We start from the raw sequence: 15,757 nt of genomic DNA on the forward strand, positions 1-15,757 counted from the left end.
CCCTCCCCCCCCAAAAAAGGGGGAAGAGAGAAACCATCAGTGCTAAAATTTCTAGTGAATTTGCATGTGCATGAATCCACAACTAGCCTAGCAGTGAGTTCCCCACAAACACCTAAGATCGTGAGTAGCCTCCTGTTCATTTTGGGGTGTCACTGATTCCCTCCTCTCCTCCCCCCGCCCTCACAATTTAGCTTCTCCTGCTCCATTTCAGTGGCGTTGTGGTGGAGTTGGTAGGACTCCTTGAGGTTTGGCACTGTGATGGTGATGTGGTTTCGTGAAAGATACTGCAGTGGCCCGCAAATAAGGAACTAGGTGCTGCACTTCCTGTCAGAGGGAGACAGCAAAACACGCCTTTGGGCAGGGCCGACCTGGCCGCGGCTCTCCACCCTTAAAGCTGCAGTATGCGGCTCGGACCCAAGTAGAATGGGCTTGCGATATTCGTGGTGTGTGGGCAGCCACAAGTGAGTACAGACTGACACCTTGTTGATCTTCGTCGTCTATTCTCTGACATTCGATCTGATTTTGTTGTTGTACCTCAACAGATGTGTCTTTGAACTTCTCCCCTGAATGACTAATGCTGTTAGTACTAGAAAACATGTTTGTTTTTTCTGCAGTTGGTTTGACAGGGTTTTACAGTATGTGAACATCAAATTTGAACTTTCTCGTGAGGTACACCATGCTGGACAAGGTAAGAAGCAGAGGCTGGTTGGCTGTTGATTGTTGCACAGCAGTTAGGACACTGGGAAGTTGGTTGGTGTTCACTCTGGGCTTATTGGATGTTATTGTACCACTTACATAAATCTTCACTTTCGGAACCAGATGTGGATACTCAGTTTGGATGCTGTAACCCCAATGTTTGAGGAATGGCCTCTTAATTGTGGTTTTCTACAGTTGAAAACTTGCTCTGGATCCTGTAAAATTTATGATAACAAAACCTAATTCACATACCTGATGAGCTTCTCATACATATTATGTCAGACTTGCAGTTTATATTATTTGAATGTGGTCAGAGTTTGAAACTACTATAGTCTAGGTATCACTGTGGAAGTGGAAAGTCTGGGTACAAATTCTGGCCTTTCATGCACTAGCTTTATGTTTTAATGGCTACGTAATAGTCTGTAAATCTGTTCTTTAATTTAACAAACTGCCCTCTCATTACTGACTTGGCTAGGTTGCTTCTAACTTTCAAGACTATTATACTTAAAGTTGCAGTGAATATTCTTATACATAGAGCTCTGCCAGATTTTATTAGTGGGCCCAGGAAAGGTTTACACAGTACGGAACACAGCAGAAAATGTACTGGCTTCAGTGTTACCTCAGCGAGGTCTTCCCTGACCCACCGTATTTAAAATCGCAACCCTCAGACCTGCTTTATTTTTCACTTGGCTCTTGCTGTCTTCCAGAATCCTAGGGGTTTTATTTATCTGAATGCTCTTGTTCCCCTTGCTACGGGCATAAACTCCCGCAGGACACGGGTTTTGGTTTATATCACCAGCACCTAGAATAGTGCCTGGCATGTGAGTACTTGCTGAATGCGGGGGTCTACCCAGACCTGCCGACAAGATAGGTTGGAGGAGTGTCTGAGTTCATGGAAGAATTGCAGTGGGAGAAGAATTGCAATGGATAGTCTTTGGTCTCTGGACGCGCTAGGAAGCAAGAAAGGGCCACAGGGACAGTGAACTGGGAGCCTGGAGGGTCAGCTCTTGGAAGTAATTATAGCAACAGAAGCACATTCCTCTGGCAGGAGATCATGGGAGAGGTAGATGGTCATTAGGTGATTGTTGCAGAAGGGAATTTCCCAAGGTTTACGTATTAGTGGCAGGGTTAGTAGGGAACTAATTTTGCTGGGAAGGGACTCTATCACTTTTTGTTTCTGCCTTAACAAAGAGCCTCCTGAGTGGTGGTAAGTAGAGCAAGTTATGCCATCAAAGGCTTTTTTCTTATTGGAGAACTAGAGGCCCAGTGGCCCAGTGCACAAATTCGTGCACAGGTGGGGTCCCTCCACCTGGCCTGCGATCGGGGCCAGCCAGCTGGGGGGAGGGACCGCGGGAGGTTGGCCGGCCGTAGGAGGTTTGCTGTGGGAGTGCACTGAGCACCAGGGGGCAGCTCCTGCGTTGAGTGTCTGCCCCCTGGTGGTCAGTGCGCATCATAGCAACCGGTTGTTTGGTCGCTTAGGCTTTTATATCTATAGATGTCTCTATGCGCTAATCTCAGTAAGCAGATATGCCAGTAATGTCTGTCAGACAATTAAACAGAGTTAGTGACATTATAAAATCAAACTTCAAAGTTAAATTTACAGCCCAGCCTGAGTGGTGGCTCAGTGGTTGAGTGTCGACCCAGGAACCAAGAGGTCACCAGTTTGATTCTTTGGTCACGGCACATGCCCGGATTGCTGGCTTGATCCCCACTAGGAGAGGTGTAGGAGGCAGCCGATCGATGATGTTTCGTGCTTTGAGGTCTAGCTGAGAAATGCTTTTCCACATCCCTGTACCTTTGTCGGCTTTATTTGTACAGGAGGTAGGTATATTTGAATGATATGAGTTGAGCAAAGCTCTGTCTTTTAATAAAAAAAACTTGAACTCGTAATTCTTATAACCAAGGCTTCCTTCAAAATAGGATTTGCTCACCATATTGACAAGGAGAACATGATACGGCATTGTAGTAGTTTTCTCTATGTGGACGACTTAAGAATTTTGAATGTGCTTCCTTCACCTACCGTTAACAACAGTTGGAGTGCCCTTGCATTGCATGGGTGGGGTGATAGGCTCTTCCATACCCAGTATAACCGTCTATGGTGTAGCCAGTTTTAAGAGAAATGTTTAACAAGCCTGGCTTCTGTTGAAAACCAGGCTAGAGTCATCCTCCTTACATTTCCTCATTATTGGGTTGTTAGCATAACATTAACTATTTTAAGAACCCAGATTTCTTTTTATTTTGATCAAAATGACATCCCTAGGGAGGAATCCTGTAGTTTTTATTTAACCCATTTGTGGCCTCATGAGGAGGATGGAACAATTAGTGATATCCCTAATCACTGGGGAACTGTCCAAACCAGATTTCTCCTGCAGAGCCTCAAAGAGCAGTCAGGGCTCGGCCAGCGTGGCTCAGTAGTTGAGCGTTGACCTATGAACCAGAAGGTCACGGTTCAATTCCCGGTCAGGGCACATGCCCAAGTTGCGGCTCGATCCCCAATGTGGGGCGTGCAGGAGGCAGCCAATTAATGATTCTCTCTCATCATTGATGTTTCTCTCCCCCCCCCCTCCCCCACTTCTTCCTCTCAAATCAATTTTTTAAAAAAGCAGTCAGTGTGGCAATACTGTGTGAGACTTAGGGTCCAACCTGTGCCTGGGAGGCGGGACGGAGCTGCATTAACCATAGGTTGCTTGCTTACAGGGAGAATGCTGGAGAACCGGACTCCTGGAGCAGTTTGTCCTATGAAGTACCCTGTGGGGACTGTTCTGTGAGGCATCACCGGGAGCTGGATGTCTACACACTAACCTCAGAGTCCCAGGCGCACCATGAACCCCCACTTCCTGCAGACAGCTGCACTGGGCACATTTTTAAACTTATGAACATCCAACAGCAGCTAATGGTAAGGCAGAAATTTCCATTCTAAGGCCTCTGTGCCCTCACTCCTTCCCCCAGTGAACCTTGGCTATATTTAAAACAAAAACGCTTCCCTTAAAGATTGCGAAACCTGTAAATAAAGCAATATTCAGTGTTTTAGCAATATTCAGTGTTTCTGCTTATAGATGAGAACTAGCATTGGGTTTGTAGCAGTAGGAGGCTGAGAGAATTTTTTATTGGATTTTGTAGTAATGAAAGATACACAGACACATTGCAGATATAGAAATATGTAACAACCAGAACTAAATTTTCCTGGCATGAAAGGAAATTTGTCTGTTTGTCTTTATAAATTTGTTGGTTTAACTTTATAAAACGAAATGGGCAAAGTAGCTTCTGATATTGTTGCTAAAGAACAAGAACCAGATTTCCTCAGAAAAAAGCCTTTTCACAACTTTTTAAATGAGTGATGATAGTGCTGCTGTATTTGAATCGATAGTTATATGGTACAAAGATCACTAAAAAAAAAATAAAAGATTTTATAATCCACTCAAGGCCTCCAAGATGAAGTTGTTGCCAGACATAAAAACATTACAGACTCCCTGATAGCTTTGATTATGGATAATACGAACGTCATGTGGGTACCGCTCTCCTGCCATAACATCTGAAAGGCTAAGTTTAGATCATTTTTCCACCCAGTTTATTTCAGAGATGATTTGATTTGGAAAAAGCTTGGCAATAATTTCATTTAAGGTCATCTAGGGTCAGCTCAGTACCAGAAGCTTCTTGGGGAGCAGGCATTACTTCTGAGGCCAGCAGGCCGACGCACTGCATTGGAGAGTTGGATGCGGAGCTTGCCTCTGCCTTTCCCGATATGAACAGGTGTCATATTATTTTCCTGTGAATGACTGGCCGGAAGTCAGGCTTTCCTGCAGGCTTTTCTTCCTGGGTGAATCAGAGTCCAGCTGAAACTATCAGTTTGCAGGTGTTAAAGCTACCTCAAGGTATGGGAATCGTTGATAAAGAACATGAGACACAGAAACTGTCCGAGGATGCATGTGTTAGGAGCGTCTAATGTTTTTTCAAGAAATGCCACTTGTTTCTGCCAGTCTCTGTTCTGTAATGTTTGCCTGTTATTAAATTTAATGAACTGCATTCGTAATTTTTAGGAAACTGTTATGCTTTCAACAGGAACTGGAAGCAAGCTAGTTTTGACTATGCTAAGGAGCATAGCACAGAAGCCTTTGTTTACGTATTTATTTATTTTATTTTTATTGATTTCAGAGAGGAAGGGAGAGAGAGAAACCAGCTTTCTTTTTATCTTGATCAAAATGACATCCTAAGGGAGCAATCCTGTAGTTTTTATTTAACTCATTTGTGGCCTCTCCTGAGGGGGATGGAACAATTAATGAAATCCTGAATCTTTGGGATATCATCCGTGATAAGAGAGAATCATGGATCGGCTGCCTCCTGCAGGCCCCCCACTGGGGATCGAGCCTGAAACCCAGGAAAGTGCCCTGACTGGGAATCGAACCATGACCTCCTGGTTCATAGGTGGATGCTCAACCACTGAGTCACACTGGCTGGGCTCACCTTTTATATTCTTGTTTATTTTTATCATTCCAGCGGCTATGGAGCTATAAGGGAGAAAAGTGATATCAGGAACAGGAGAAACTTCTCTGTCTTTATTTAGATCAGCTCATCGTGTAGCCTCAGAAGAGCTGGAATGGTAGTCAGTTTTCTCCAACTGGGTTTTTGTTGATGGGTGTCAGTGACATCTTTTCCCATGAATAGTTTTTAAAAAATTTCTTTCATTTCCTCTTAGAAAACAAACCTCAAGCAGATGGACAATCTTATGCCCTTAATGGTGACAGCCCAGGATCCTTCGGGTCTGCTCACTGCCCAAGATGCAGATGGCTCGTTCCTTCCCTGCGCATCAGGGTCCACGGACAGCCCGCAGCCTTCCTCTCCTCCTGCCGGTGCGGAGAGCTCTCCACGCGGCCCCGGGATCCCGGCCGCGCAGGTGGAACGTCCCTCTGATTTCTCCAGCGCGGGCAAGGAAGAGAACACAGATTGTTCCTGTAGGAAGAAAAATAAAGGCGTGGAGAGAAAAGAGGAAGAGGCGGAGCCTACCGTGGACTCTGAGACTCGGTCTAATCCCCAAAGCTGCCTTCAGAGCATGTCTGATTGTGGGGAGAAGGGGACAGAAGGCCTTCCACCCTGTGAAATCGGAAGTGAAGAAACTCAAGCAAAATCGGCCACAGCGGCCACAGCCCAGGGGTCTCTGAGCAGTGGGGGTGCTGCCCTGCCGGGAGTCACACTCATGGAGTCAGGCCCGGCCCCGCATTTCCCTGCAGGTGAACAGGAAGGCAGGTCAACAGGAGATGCTGGTGTCCCAGAGACCGCAGAGGGAACGGAGCGTGGTCTCAGGAACCCAGATGCCACCACCCAGAAGAAGGTGCTCGAAGCCGGGGAAAGGACAAAGGAAAGACTGGAGAACTCTCATGTCGGTGCAGCTGGAGCCTCTCACGTCAAAGACACCAGGCAGCCTGTGGATAAAGCCATGGTTCCAAACTGCGTGTCTGCCACCAGCTCCCTGGATGGTGAGACGCCTGCTGAGTCGGTACTTGTACTGAGTAATGGAGGAGCCCCTATTGAAAAAACTGCCGAAACAGAAACTTCCAGACGTTGTGACGCGAGTGCTGGTGATCAGAGCCCTGCCAGCGTTCCAGCTGCTGCAAATGGCAAGATGGACGCTCCCTTAGCACACACGGGTGGGGCAGTGTCGTCCGCTGATCTACCCTTCCCTCGGCCACAGAAAGATGCTTTGCCGAAGGAGAAGGCAGAAACGAATTCACCTCATCTTCAGAGCCAGAACGACAAGCCACCCATCTGCTCTCCACCTGGAGACGATCAACCTCGAGCTGCCCCTGCCAGTGGACAGAGCACAGTGACGTCTAGTGGTGCGCTGGCTGCAGAGCATCGTGATGACACAGTCACCCAGCCTGGAGGCACCACCACAGGCCCGCCCCACGCACGGCCTCCGCCCACTGCTGTCTGCCCGGAAGGCCCACAGGCTGAGCCCGTCACCCCTGTCCCTGTGGGAGACACCCAGGAAGATGTGGGTTTTTGTCCCCTTGAAGTTTTGGATAAAGAGGGCCAAACAGGAGGTGTGAACTCACAAACACCTCTCACAAACACGCTTGAAGTGGAGCTGCCTCCACACGCTGTTTTCCCCAAAGCAGAGCGAGAGCCAGTGCCAGACCAGGCGGTGACATCAGGCAGGACTTTCTCTCCGGCAGGCAGTCCAGGCAGTGAATCAGTAACGAAAGATGACGCACTTTCTCTTGTCCCCTCCCAGAACGAAAAGGGAACAGCAACTCCCCAGCCACATACCGCTACAGACTGTAGAGATGGCGGAGATTGGTATGATCCAGATAAGCAGCCACTAGAAGACCGTGCAGCAGGCCTGCCCACACCCCCCACTGCCCTGGATCCTCAGCCCAGCATGGGGAACGCCAGTCCTGAAGGATTTGGGGGGGAGCAGGAGGACCCCTGCCTCCCAGCAGCCCCTGAAGTTAGGACCATGGAGGGGGGCACCGACTCTTCCCGGCTACATGTGGCTGAGGCCCCTTTGGCCTCTGATTCCAGTTTGACTGAAGAAGGAAACAGCCCGGTGGTTCCAGAAAGCTCTGCGGCTCAGGGAAAAGGTGACAGATTTAAAGCAGTGATTTGCTCCTCCGCTAAGGAGGACACGCTTCCTTCAGGGGCGCTGCGGGAAGAGCAGGGAACGGCCCCTCCACGACAGGAGTCACCAGGGGTCCAGGGAGAACCTGGCTCAGCTGCCTGTGCCCGGGACAAAGCACTTGAACACGGTGGTTCCTGGGGCACACCCTCGGCCTGTCTGAATGCAGAAACTAAACACAACCAGGAAGTGGCCCCACCAGCCTCACTGCTGACTGAAGGTGGGGCCGCCCAGAGCCCGGTGCCACCGGGAGCAGGTCTGGCCACAGACGCGGGCCAGGAAGCCGTGGGTGCAGAGCAGAGCAGCTCACCTCGGCTGCCGGGTCTGTCCCCAGATGCATCTCGGGCTCCTAATTGCAATGGACCTTTTGCCGTGGATGGAGTGACAGACGCTCAAGCCCAGGGAGAGCCCACTGCTTGCGAGGCGAGTGGAAACATGGCATTGGATGTGGCAGTGGGTAACGCGCTACAAGGAACTGCGGAAGCCAGGGGCACGGCGTTGTCACACAGTGCCCAGGACCCGCCCGTTCCGGAAGTCTTGCTGCGCCAGGAGAACGGGATCCAGGTTTTGCCAGGAGCCTTACCAGACAAAGGTGGGACGGACCTCCAGGGTGCTGCAGCCCCAGAGACGGTGCCTGCTGTTTTGGAGAAAGGGGAGCCGGAGGGAGCCCACCTCAGCTGTAGCAGGGATGCCTCCGAGGGGGCACAGATGAATGACACACACTCCGTCCCCCTGCAGCCCACTGCCAGGGAGCTCCCCGCAGAGGCAGGGCTCTCCACCAGTGATGACAAGGCCCCCAGCAGGGACAAGGGTGCTCCCCCTGACCCTCACGCTGTGTCTGCCGAGGCCGGGCACCTGCCCAAGAGCGCAGACTCCATCGAGGAGGCTGCGAGTCGTATAGTGGATGCCGTCATCGAGCACGTCAGGGCCTCAGGAGCCCTGCTCACAGAGGGCGACATCAGTCACCTGCCACCGTCCAGTCCTGCGGAGGCAGGACCAGGGGCTGGCCAGCTGGAGAGCGCTTCTGCCGGGAAAGTGCACGCCCTGCTGCCTGGGGAGACCCCACCAGCGGGCAGTACTCATGAAGAAACACCCGGGAGCCCTGCCGGATGCTCTGCTGGAAGGGAGGAGCCAGAGAAGATCATTCCGCCGGTTCCAGGACCTGAGCCAGCAACAGGTGAGCAAAGCAGATGTGAAGTTAACTTGAGGGACAAGCTCCCTGAGCGTCTGTGTGACGTGCAGGTAGGAATATAGGTGTCCTTGCTGGTTAGAGGTCTTGCATTCATTGGGCAGGCTGCTAAGTGAATAGTCACCACCCCCAGGAGAGGCACGCCCCTGCCCCCCCGCCCCCAGTGCCGAACAGACCTTGCTTCCTGTGTTGTAGACCCCTGGCTTGATTGCCTGAGTCTGTAGGTGCTCTGTCTGTCACACTGGGATGGGGTGGGCGGTATGGTCTTATTAACCTGGAACTCCATGTCTGCTAGGTCCCTGCTGCTCTGAAATGATAAAGGAATTTAGCAGGTGCGTGTATTCACATGGCTTAGGCCTTTTCTCTAGAGCCATCCAAGACGGTGCTGAAATAGAGTGTTTCATTTACATGCCTGAAACTCCTTCCCCCTTCCTCGTCTGTGTTCTGAACAAATTGAGAGTCAGAGTGGTTTCATGAATAACTAGCTGTAAGTATCGGTCTAAGCCGATGGCCTCACATCCCACATGGTGGTATTAGGTCATCTGTGGGGGGCGGGGGGGCACCCCCTCCTCTTCCTGCTCTAGGACCAGACCTCCCGTCCCATGGCCTGTGGCTTTTGGGCAGCAGTCTGGGAATGCAGGCCGCTGCACGGTGCAGGCATAGGATGCAGGATTTCCGCCCCAGCCCAGTCTGCTGAGCTGCTGTCACAGGGCAGACGTGGTGTCTGCTTATCTTGGTGAAGCAGCTGCAGCGAGCTGATTGCTCACACAGCCGCCTGCTCCATGTCCACAGAGCAGAGCACCCCCGCTGCGCAGGGCAGACCAGCTCTCTGAATAAAACTTCTCCCTGGGAGTTGGCCGGAGCTGAAACTGGAGCCAGGCTCCGTGTTACTCCCGAAACCTGTCAAGGTCAGTTCGATTCGCTTTGATACCACCACCTGTCAGCAGGTATAGACAGAGGACCTATCTCCATGTTTGGCCCAGGCTGTTGTAGGTAAGACCTAGCCTGTTTTGTTTTTGTTGTCTGACTGTTTTTGATGTTTTTTCTTCATTTTTGAAAATCCCTTTAAGTGCAGTATGAGTTAAGCGTGTGGGGGTGGGGTGTGTAGAGAAATGAACAAACAGAACACGAAAAGGCGTTGCTTAGGAAATAGAGCAGTGCAAACACAATTGTCATTTCCCCGAAGAAGCATTGTTAATCATTTATAACTTTTTTTTTTTTTAATTCAGCTGAGGTATTTAAGAAACGTTCAGTAGTATTTTTTGGTGACTTTAGGATGTTAGTTTTATTGATGTTTTGTATTGTTAGTGGGAGAAACTTGTTGGCTGCTCTCTCAGAATTTCAGTGAGGAGGTCTCTACTCTTTAAAATAAGGCACAAAAACAAGTCTATTTTGGGGGCGCGGCAGGTTGACATTTGGGAAGAAGGGGAATGGCTGTAAGCTGATGCCTGGCCGGGTTCCTTTCCTTTGGGTGCAGCGCCTTGGGCCACATGCGCTGGAATGATTTCTCTTTCTGGCTCAGTGAGACTTAACACAAGGCACCGTGAACTATAGGAGCTTTGTGTCTGCAGTGCCCTCAGAAAGGTAGAAACCAGGGAGAATTTCAGACCTTGATATTTATCAGCACGTAAATATAGAAAAGATCTTCAAGTTTTAGGAAGGAAAATGCGATGAATGCCAGTTCAGCGGTATCTCTGGGGTTTGGGGTTGTTGGTTGATCTGTGTGGGCGAGTTACTTGTTCAGTTACCAAGAGGAGTCATATGTGCTTGGTGCTCATGGTCTCAAATTACAGAGAGAAGTGGCCAGTGATAAAAATCTGTGCTTTCTTCAGAAAAATAGCCCGGATTGGGGAAAGCCCCTGGTCACATTGCCCTGGAAAAAAAGCCCCGAGTGTGATCTCAGAGCAAAAGGGTTTTTTTTCTAGGAAGTTCATATTCCATTCATGAGCATAACCAGCCTGTTTCATGAGTGCAGGGACATGAGTTTACCTGCTGATTTGGAAGGAGCCCCAGGGCCCTGGCTTCTGTTTTGTTATTTGCTGCTGTGGATGAAGCCAAATAGAAATTGAAATGGGGAAAACACACAGCTTCTGGGTAGAAGGAGGGGGTGAGCCCTTCCCCCAAGAGCATTGGTCTCAGGGCTGTGGGAACCTGGTTGTACACGAGAGAGCCAGGCCAGTCAAGTGTCAGTAATCAGTGTTTACCGTTGCGACTGGCCAATGCTTGCCAGAAATCCGTATTATCAGTTGATGGGCATAGGATAGCAAGGTCATGCCAAAAATCACATCCCCCAAATAAATAAAATAAAACTCAACAACAGTAAAAAATCTACTCTGGTTCACCTTGAAATGTCTTGGTTAAGGAATGGTTCTAAGGGCATGGCTTAGTCAGATTTTTTAATTTAATCACATTTTTGAAATATAGGACTGAGTTTGGTTCTTTGGATTTCCTTGCCTGTTTTTAAATTGCTAGTAAGATTATGTCATTATAGGGGCAAAGAAAGAAGAGATTTATAAAGGTTTGTTTATAGAAATGCAACTTTTCTAAATCTAAAGTAGATCCTTGTGCATGTCACAGTGTTCTTTTAGGACAAAATCTATATATATAAAAGGTGAAGTGACCAACTGTATGTCTATCTGTCCAACCGTCCGGTACATGATGCGCACTGGCAATTTAAAAATAAACATTGACTTGTGCATTCCCAATACATATAAAGCTCCCATCGAATTTCTTAATAGTATTACTCCTTTGGGAATGTTGTGCCATAAATTGAAATTGAAAGTAGGTGCAATCACCATGCTAATGAGAATCTTAATAGTAAATGGGGTCTTTGTAATGGTACTAGATTTATTATCAAAAGATTGCGACCTAACATAATCGAAGCGAAGTATTCATAGGATCTGTGGAAGGAGAGGTTGTTCTGATTCCAAGAATTGATTTATCCCCGTCTGACACTGGCCTCCCATTTAAATTAATTCGAAGACAGTTTCCCGTGATGCCAGCATTTGTGATGACTATTGATAAGTCACAAAGACAAACTCTAGACAGAGTAGGAATATTCCTACCTGAACCCGTTTTCTGACATGGTCAGTTATATGTTGCTTTCTCTCGAGTTCAAAGAGCGTGTGATGTTAAAGTTAAAGTTGTACATACTTCATCACAAGGGAAATTAGTCAAGTGCTCTGAAAGTGTTTTTACTCTAAATGTGGTATACAGGGAGATATTAGAATGAGTTTAATTTATCAGTCATTGTTTTTATTGATGTTTTTATATCATGTTTTTGTTGCTTCTATATCATGTTTTTGTTATATCAAGTTATTATTGCTTATTAATCAATTTATATATTATTTTCATATACATTTTACTAATTTTTTTTCATCTCTGACACTTGTATTAGAAAGGGCGAATAGCAATATTAAAATATTTCTTCTAATTAATCTCCTTTCAATGTGCATGGATCCGTGCACCGGGCCACTGGTTTTAATATAGTCTGTTCTTCGGTGAAAGAAGCCTCTTTGCCCTTTGGTGTAGGGAGCAGTTCTCTCTGCCAGAGCAGTGGCATGACTAGATTAATAACAACCGCAGGAAGTTTTCCAGGTGAAATTGAGATGACGGTTCCGTTTGTGTTTGGATTATCAAGGTGAATTTTGACTGTTCGGTCATCAGTCCCCTTCAAAGAAGTGCCAAAGCCTAAATTTGCTTCAGACATTTTAGCACGTCCTTCCTGTGTTTGCTTACCCATACGGTGACCAGGTAACCACTGTTGTTTGGTCTGTGTTGAGCATAATTCTAGAGAAGACTTTTTCTTAAAAAAGGAAAACTCTTTCTTAAAAAAGGAATTGCTAGTTTGTGATTATGTCTCGGTTTGGGAAGAAACAAAAGTTAAAACAATAACTTACTAGAACAGTTAGTGTTACCATTTGCAGTTCTGGGTAAATGAGTGTATGTAGTGTTTTTTATTTTTAAAATATATTTTTATTGATTTCAGAGAGGAAGGGGAAGGGAGAGATAAGTAGATGAGAGAGAATCATGGATCGGCTGCCTCCTCCATGCCCCCACACTGGGGATCGAGCCCACAACCTGGGCATGTGCTCTGACCGCGAAACAACCATGACCTCCTGGTTCATAGGTCGATGCTCAACCACTGAGCCATTCTGGTCAGGCTGTATGTAGTATTTTTAAAAGAAAGACTCTTCTTAAAGGCTTTACCTCAGTGCTTTCTTTTTTGTCTTGTACACATGCAAGCATCTCTTGCCTCTTGGATGATGGTGGAGATGGACCGCCTAGCTTCACCTGTTAATCTGTTACCTTGGAGCATATGTAAGTCAGCACCACACTCAGGTTTGTCATGAAAAGTCATTGGTGAAAATGGAAGTTCAATAACCATTGAATTGGACCTTCCCTTACCTACAAACCCATACGAAAGCCAGAGAAAACCATGCAGCCATGTAGTAAAGGAATAGCTCAGCGTAGGGTCAGAAATGACACCAACTCCTGAAAGTAAAAGAATACTTTTCCATGTAGCCCCAAAGCAAAAAAACGAAAACACATGAAACGCGGAGCATGTTGTGTCAATAGTAAGGCGCAGGAATCAATGTTCCAAATGCACTTTGTAACCCTCGTGTTCTCTTCAGAAATGCCAGACACCAAGGCTGACGATGAGGTGGATTTTCTGAGGAATCCCAGGCAGAGTTCCGTTTCTGAAGAGGCTGCTGGAGGCGACACGGCTGCGCCTTCGGGGACGAGACAAGGCCTGAAGACGCAGACGGTGAGTGGCCTCGATCTTCACCGGCACAAACTGTTTCGCGTGGCCTGGCGGGCCTGATTTACGGCCTTGTTTTTTTGTTTTGGGGAGTGTTTTTTCCTTTCTCTCGTTCCATGACATGTAACCGTGGCTATGCAGTTAAGCTTTCATAAATGGCCACAGGGCAGAGTTGTGTAATGGGCCTTTCCGAGTGGATCCCTTGGAGATGGTAATGGAAAAGATTTTAGTTTCCCCGTGAGCACAAGACCTTTCAGTTTGTCATCAAGTTTAATGGGTCACCAAATGAGAATTACCAAAGGGATGTTAGTTCTTTTAAACCTGACTCTTTCCTTTTTTAAAAAAAAAATATTTTATTGATTTTTACAGAGAGGAAGGGAGAGGGATAGAGAGTCAGAAACATCGATGAGAGAGAAACATCAATCAGCTGCCTCCTGCACACCTCCCACTGGGGATGTGCCCGCATCCAAGGTACATGCCCTTGACCGGAATCAAACCTGGGACCCTTGAGTCCGCAGGCCGATGCTCCATCCACTGAGCCAAACCAGCTATGGCTCCTTTTCTTTATGTAGAAACTGATAGCAGCAAAAATGAGATTTTAACTTAGAGCTCAATATTATCTGTCTGCAATATGAAGTATGTCATTTTGAGTGATGAAAAAAATGGTTAGTAGGTTTTTTTTCATAATAGCTCTATTGAGATGTTATTTTTTTTTGTTAATCCTCATCGAGGATATTTTTTCAATTGATTTTCTTTTTATAGAGAATGGAAGGGAAGGAGGGAGGGGGAGAAAGAGAGACACATCGATGTGAGAGAGACACATCGATTGGTTGCCCCCCACGCATGCACCAACTCTGGGCTGGGGATCGAGCCTGCAACCGAGGTGCATGTCCTTAACCGGAATCGAACACCCTTCAGTCCTTGGGCTGACTCTCTAACCACTGAGCCAAAATAACTAGGGCGAGATGTTATCTTTTTTCATAACAGCTTTATTGCGATATAGTTCTCATACTATGAAATCATACTCATTCAAGTAAAATGCACAGTTTAGTAGTTTTTAATAGCTTTACAGAGTCTTGTAACTGTCACCACTATCTAATTTTAGGACAGTATGGTTATCCCACAAAAGAAACCCCACTTTTTTTTTAAAACCCACTTTTATTAGCAGTCCACCCATCCTCCCCCCATCTCCTGGTGGTCACTAATCCTCTCTGTCTATGAATTTGTCCATTCTGGAATTGCATATACATGGAATCATACAGCATGTGGGTCTTTCACTGAGCATGGTGTTTCAGGGTTCATCCATGTAACATCGATCAGTATTTCATTTCTTTTTATTGGTAATAGTCCATTCTGTAGATATGCCGCATTTTGTTGTACATTTGGATTGGTTTTTTTTGGCCATTGTGAGTACTACTGCTATGCATCCTTGCAGACAAGTTTGTGTGGACATATGTTTTCATATACCTATTAGTGGATTTCCTGGATTATATGGCAGTTCTGTATTTAATATTCAGTAAGTTTTAAAATGCTTTCCTTCAGGTTCTTGAAATGACTTTTCTTCTTCTTTAAAGCTATGAATTTTAAAAACAAGGAACTTTAACTTCTAGAGAGAAACATTGCTTTCAATTTGAAATTCCACGCTGGTTTAAGAAAAGCAAAAACCTTTCGGAAGCTGAAAATCAAGTTACCGCACTCAGTTATATTGCCTCTCAGAACATCAGTCCTCCTTGTCTAGACCAGATGGTGCACTGGTTTGGTTCTTCAGAGGGCTAAGTGGTGTATCTTCTTAAAGTTCCACTAGTATAAACAGCACTGTACCCTCCCAAACTGTTTCAAGTGTCTGAAGGGTGATAAACAAGCCTGGTTTTATTGGAGCGCATTGGGAGGGAGGTGCTGACCGTTCTAACCCCTCCTTAGTGCAGATAATACTCGTGACTAATGCCTGGGTGGCTCAATGTTGCTTTTGCCCCTGGGGAAAGAAAAGAGAACACACCCTGCATGGGTAGGGTACATGTGTCTTTGTTTCCAGAAGCCCCTACAAAAAGAGAAGGAACAGACTCATATCCTCGAATTCAAATGCCTGTTTCTCAGTCCTCCACCTTAACAGGGCAGTGGTTAGTGTCACTGAGCACAGCCCGATGCTTGCTTTCCCATGAGAGATATCTCCATTGTGATGGTATCTTGTCCATTATAAAGAAGACAAAACATTTTTAAAAATAAAAAACTCCCTCATCTCTTTCCTGTTTTCTTTTTCTTCTAGTTTTAGGCGTTGAGAAAGATAATATTCCTCTGGTTGGTCAGTGTGCCTCATCCTATATAATAAAAGCCTAATATGCAAATCAAGCACATGGCAAAACGACCGGTCACTATGATGCGCACTGACCACCAGGGGGCAGATGCTCAACACAGGAGCTGCCCACAGGCCCCAGGCCAGCCAAGGCGGGTGTCAGCGGGGGCTGCCCCCCAATCCCCCCCCCCCCATCCCTCCCCCGCA

General features: G+C 47.0%; 1 protein-coding gene across 1 annotated transcript in view; it reads left to right on the plus strand.

Annotated features, from left to right (window-relative positions):
• The window catches only part of AKAP13 (A kinase (PRKA) anchor protein 13), a 158,275-nt gene that overhangs the window by 51,142 nt on the left and 91,376 nt on the right, over positions 1-15,757 (plus strand). The window contains exons 6-8 of the mRNA XM_014545432.1: positions 3,394-3,592; positions 5,390-8,486; positions 13,133-13,266. Of these exons, the coding sequence (XP_014400918.1) occupies positions 3,394-3,592; positions 5,390-8,486; positions 13,133-13,266 (3,430 nt within the window). The remainder of the gene's footprint in view (positions 1-3,393; positions 3,593-5,389; positions 8,487-13,132; positions 13,267-15,757) is intronic.

Source organism: Myotis brandtii, unplaced genomic scaffold (genome assembly GCF_000412655.1).
Source record: "Myotis brandtii unplaced genomic scaffold, ASM41265v1 scaffold409, whole genome shotgun sequence".
NCBI lineage: Eukaryota > Metazoa > Chordata > Mammalia > Chiroptera > Vespertilionidae > Myotis > Myotis brandtii.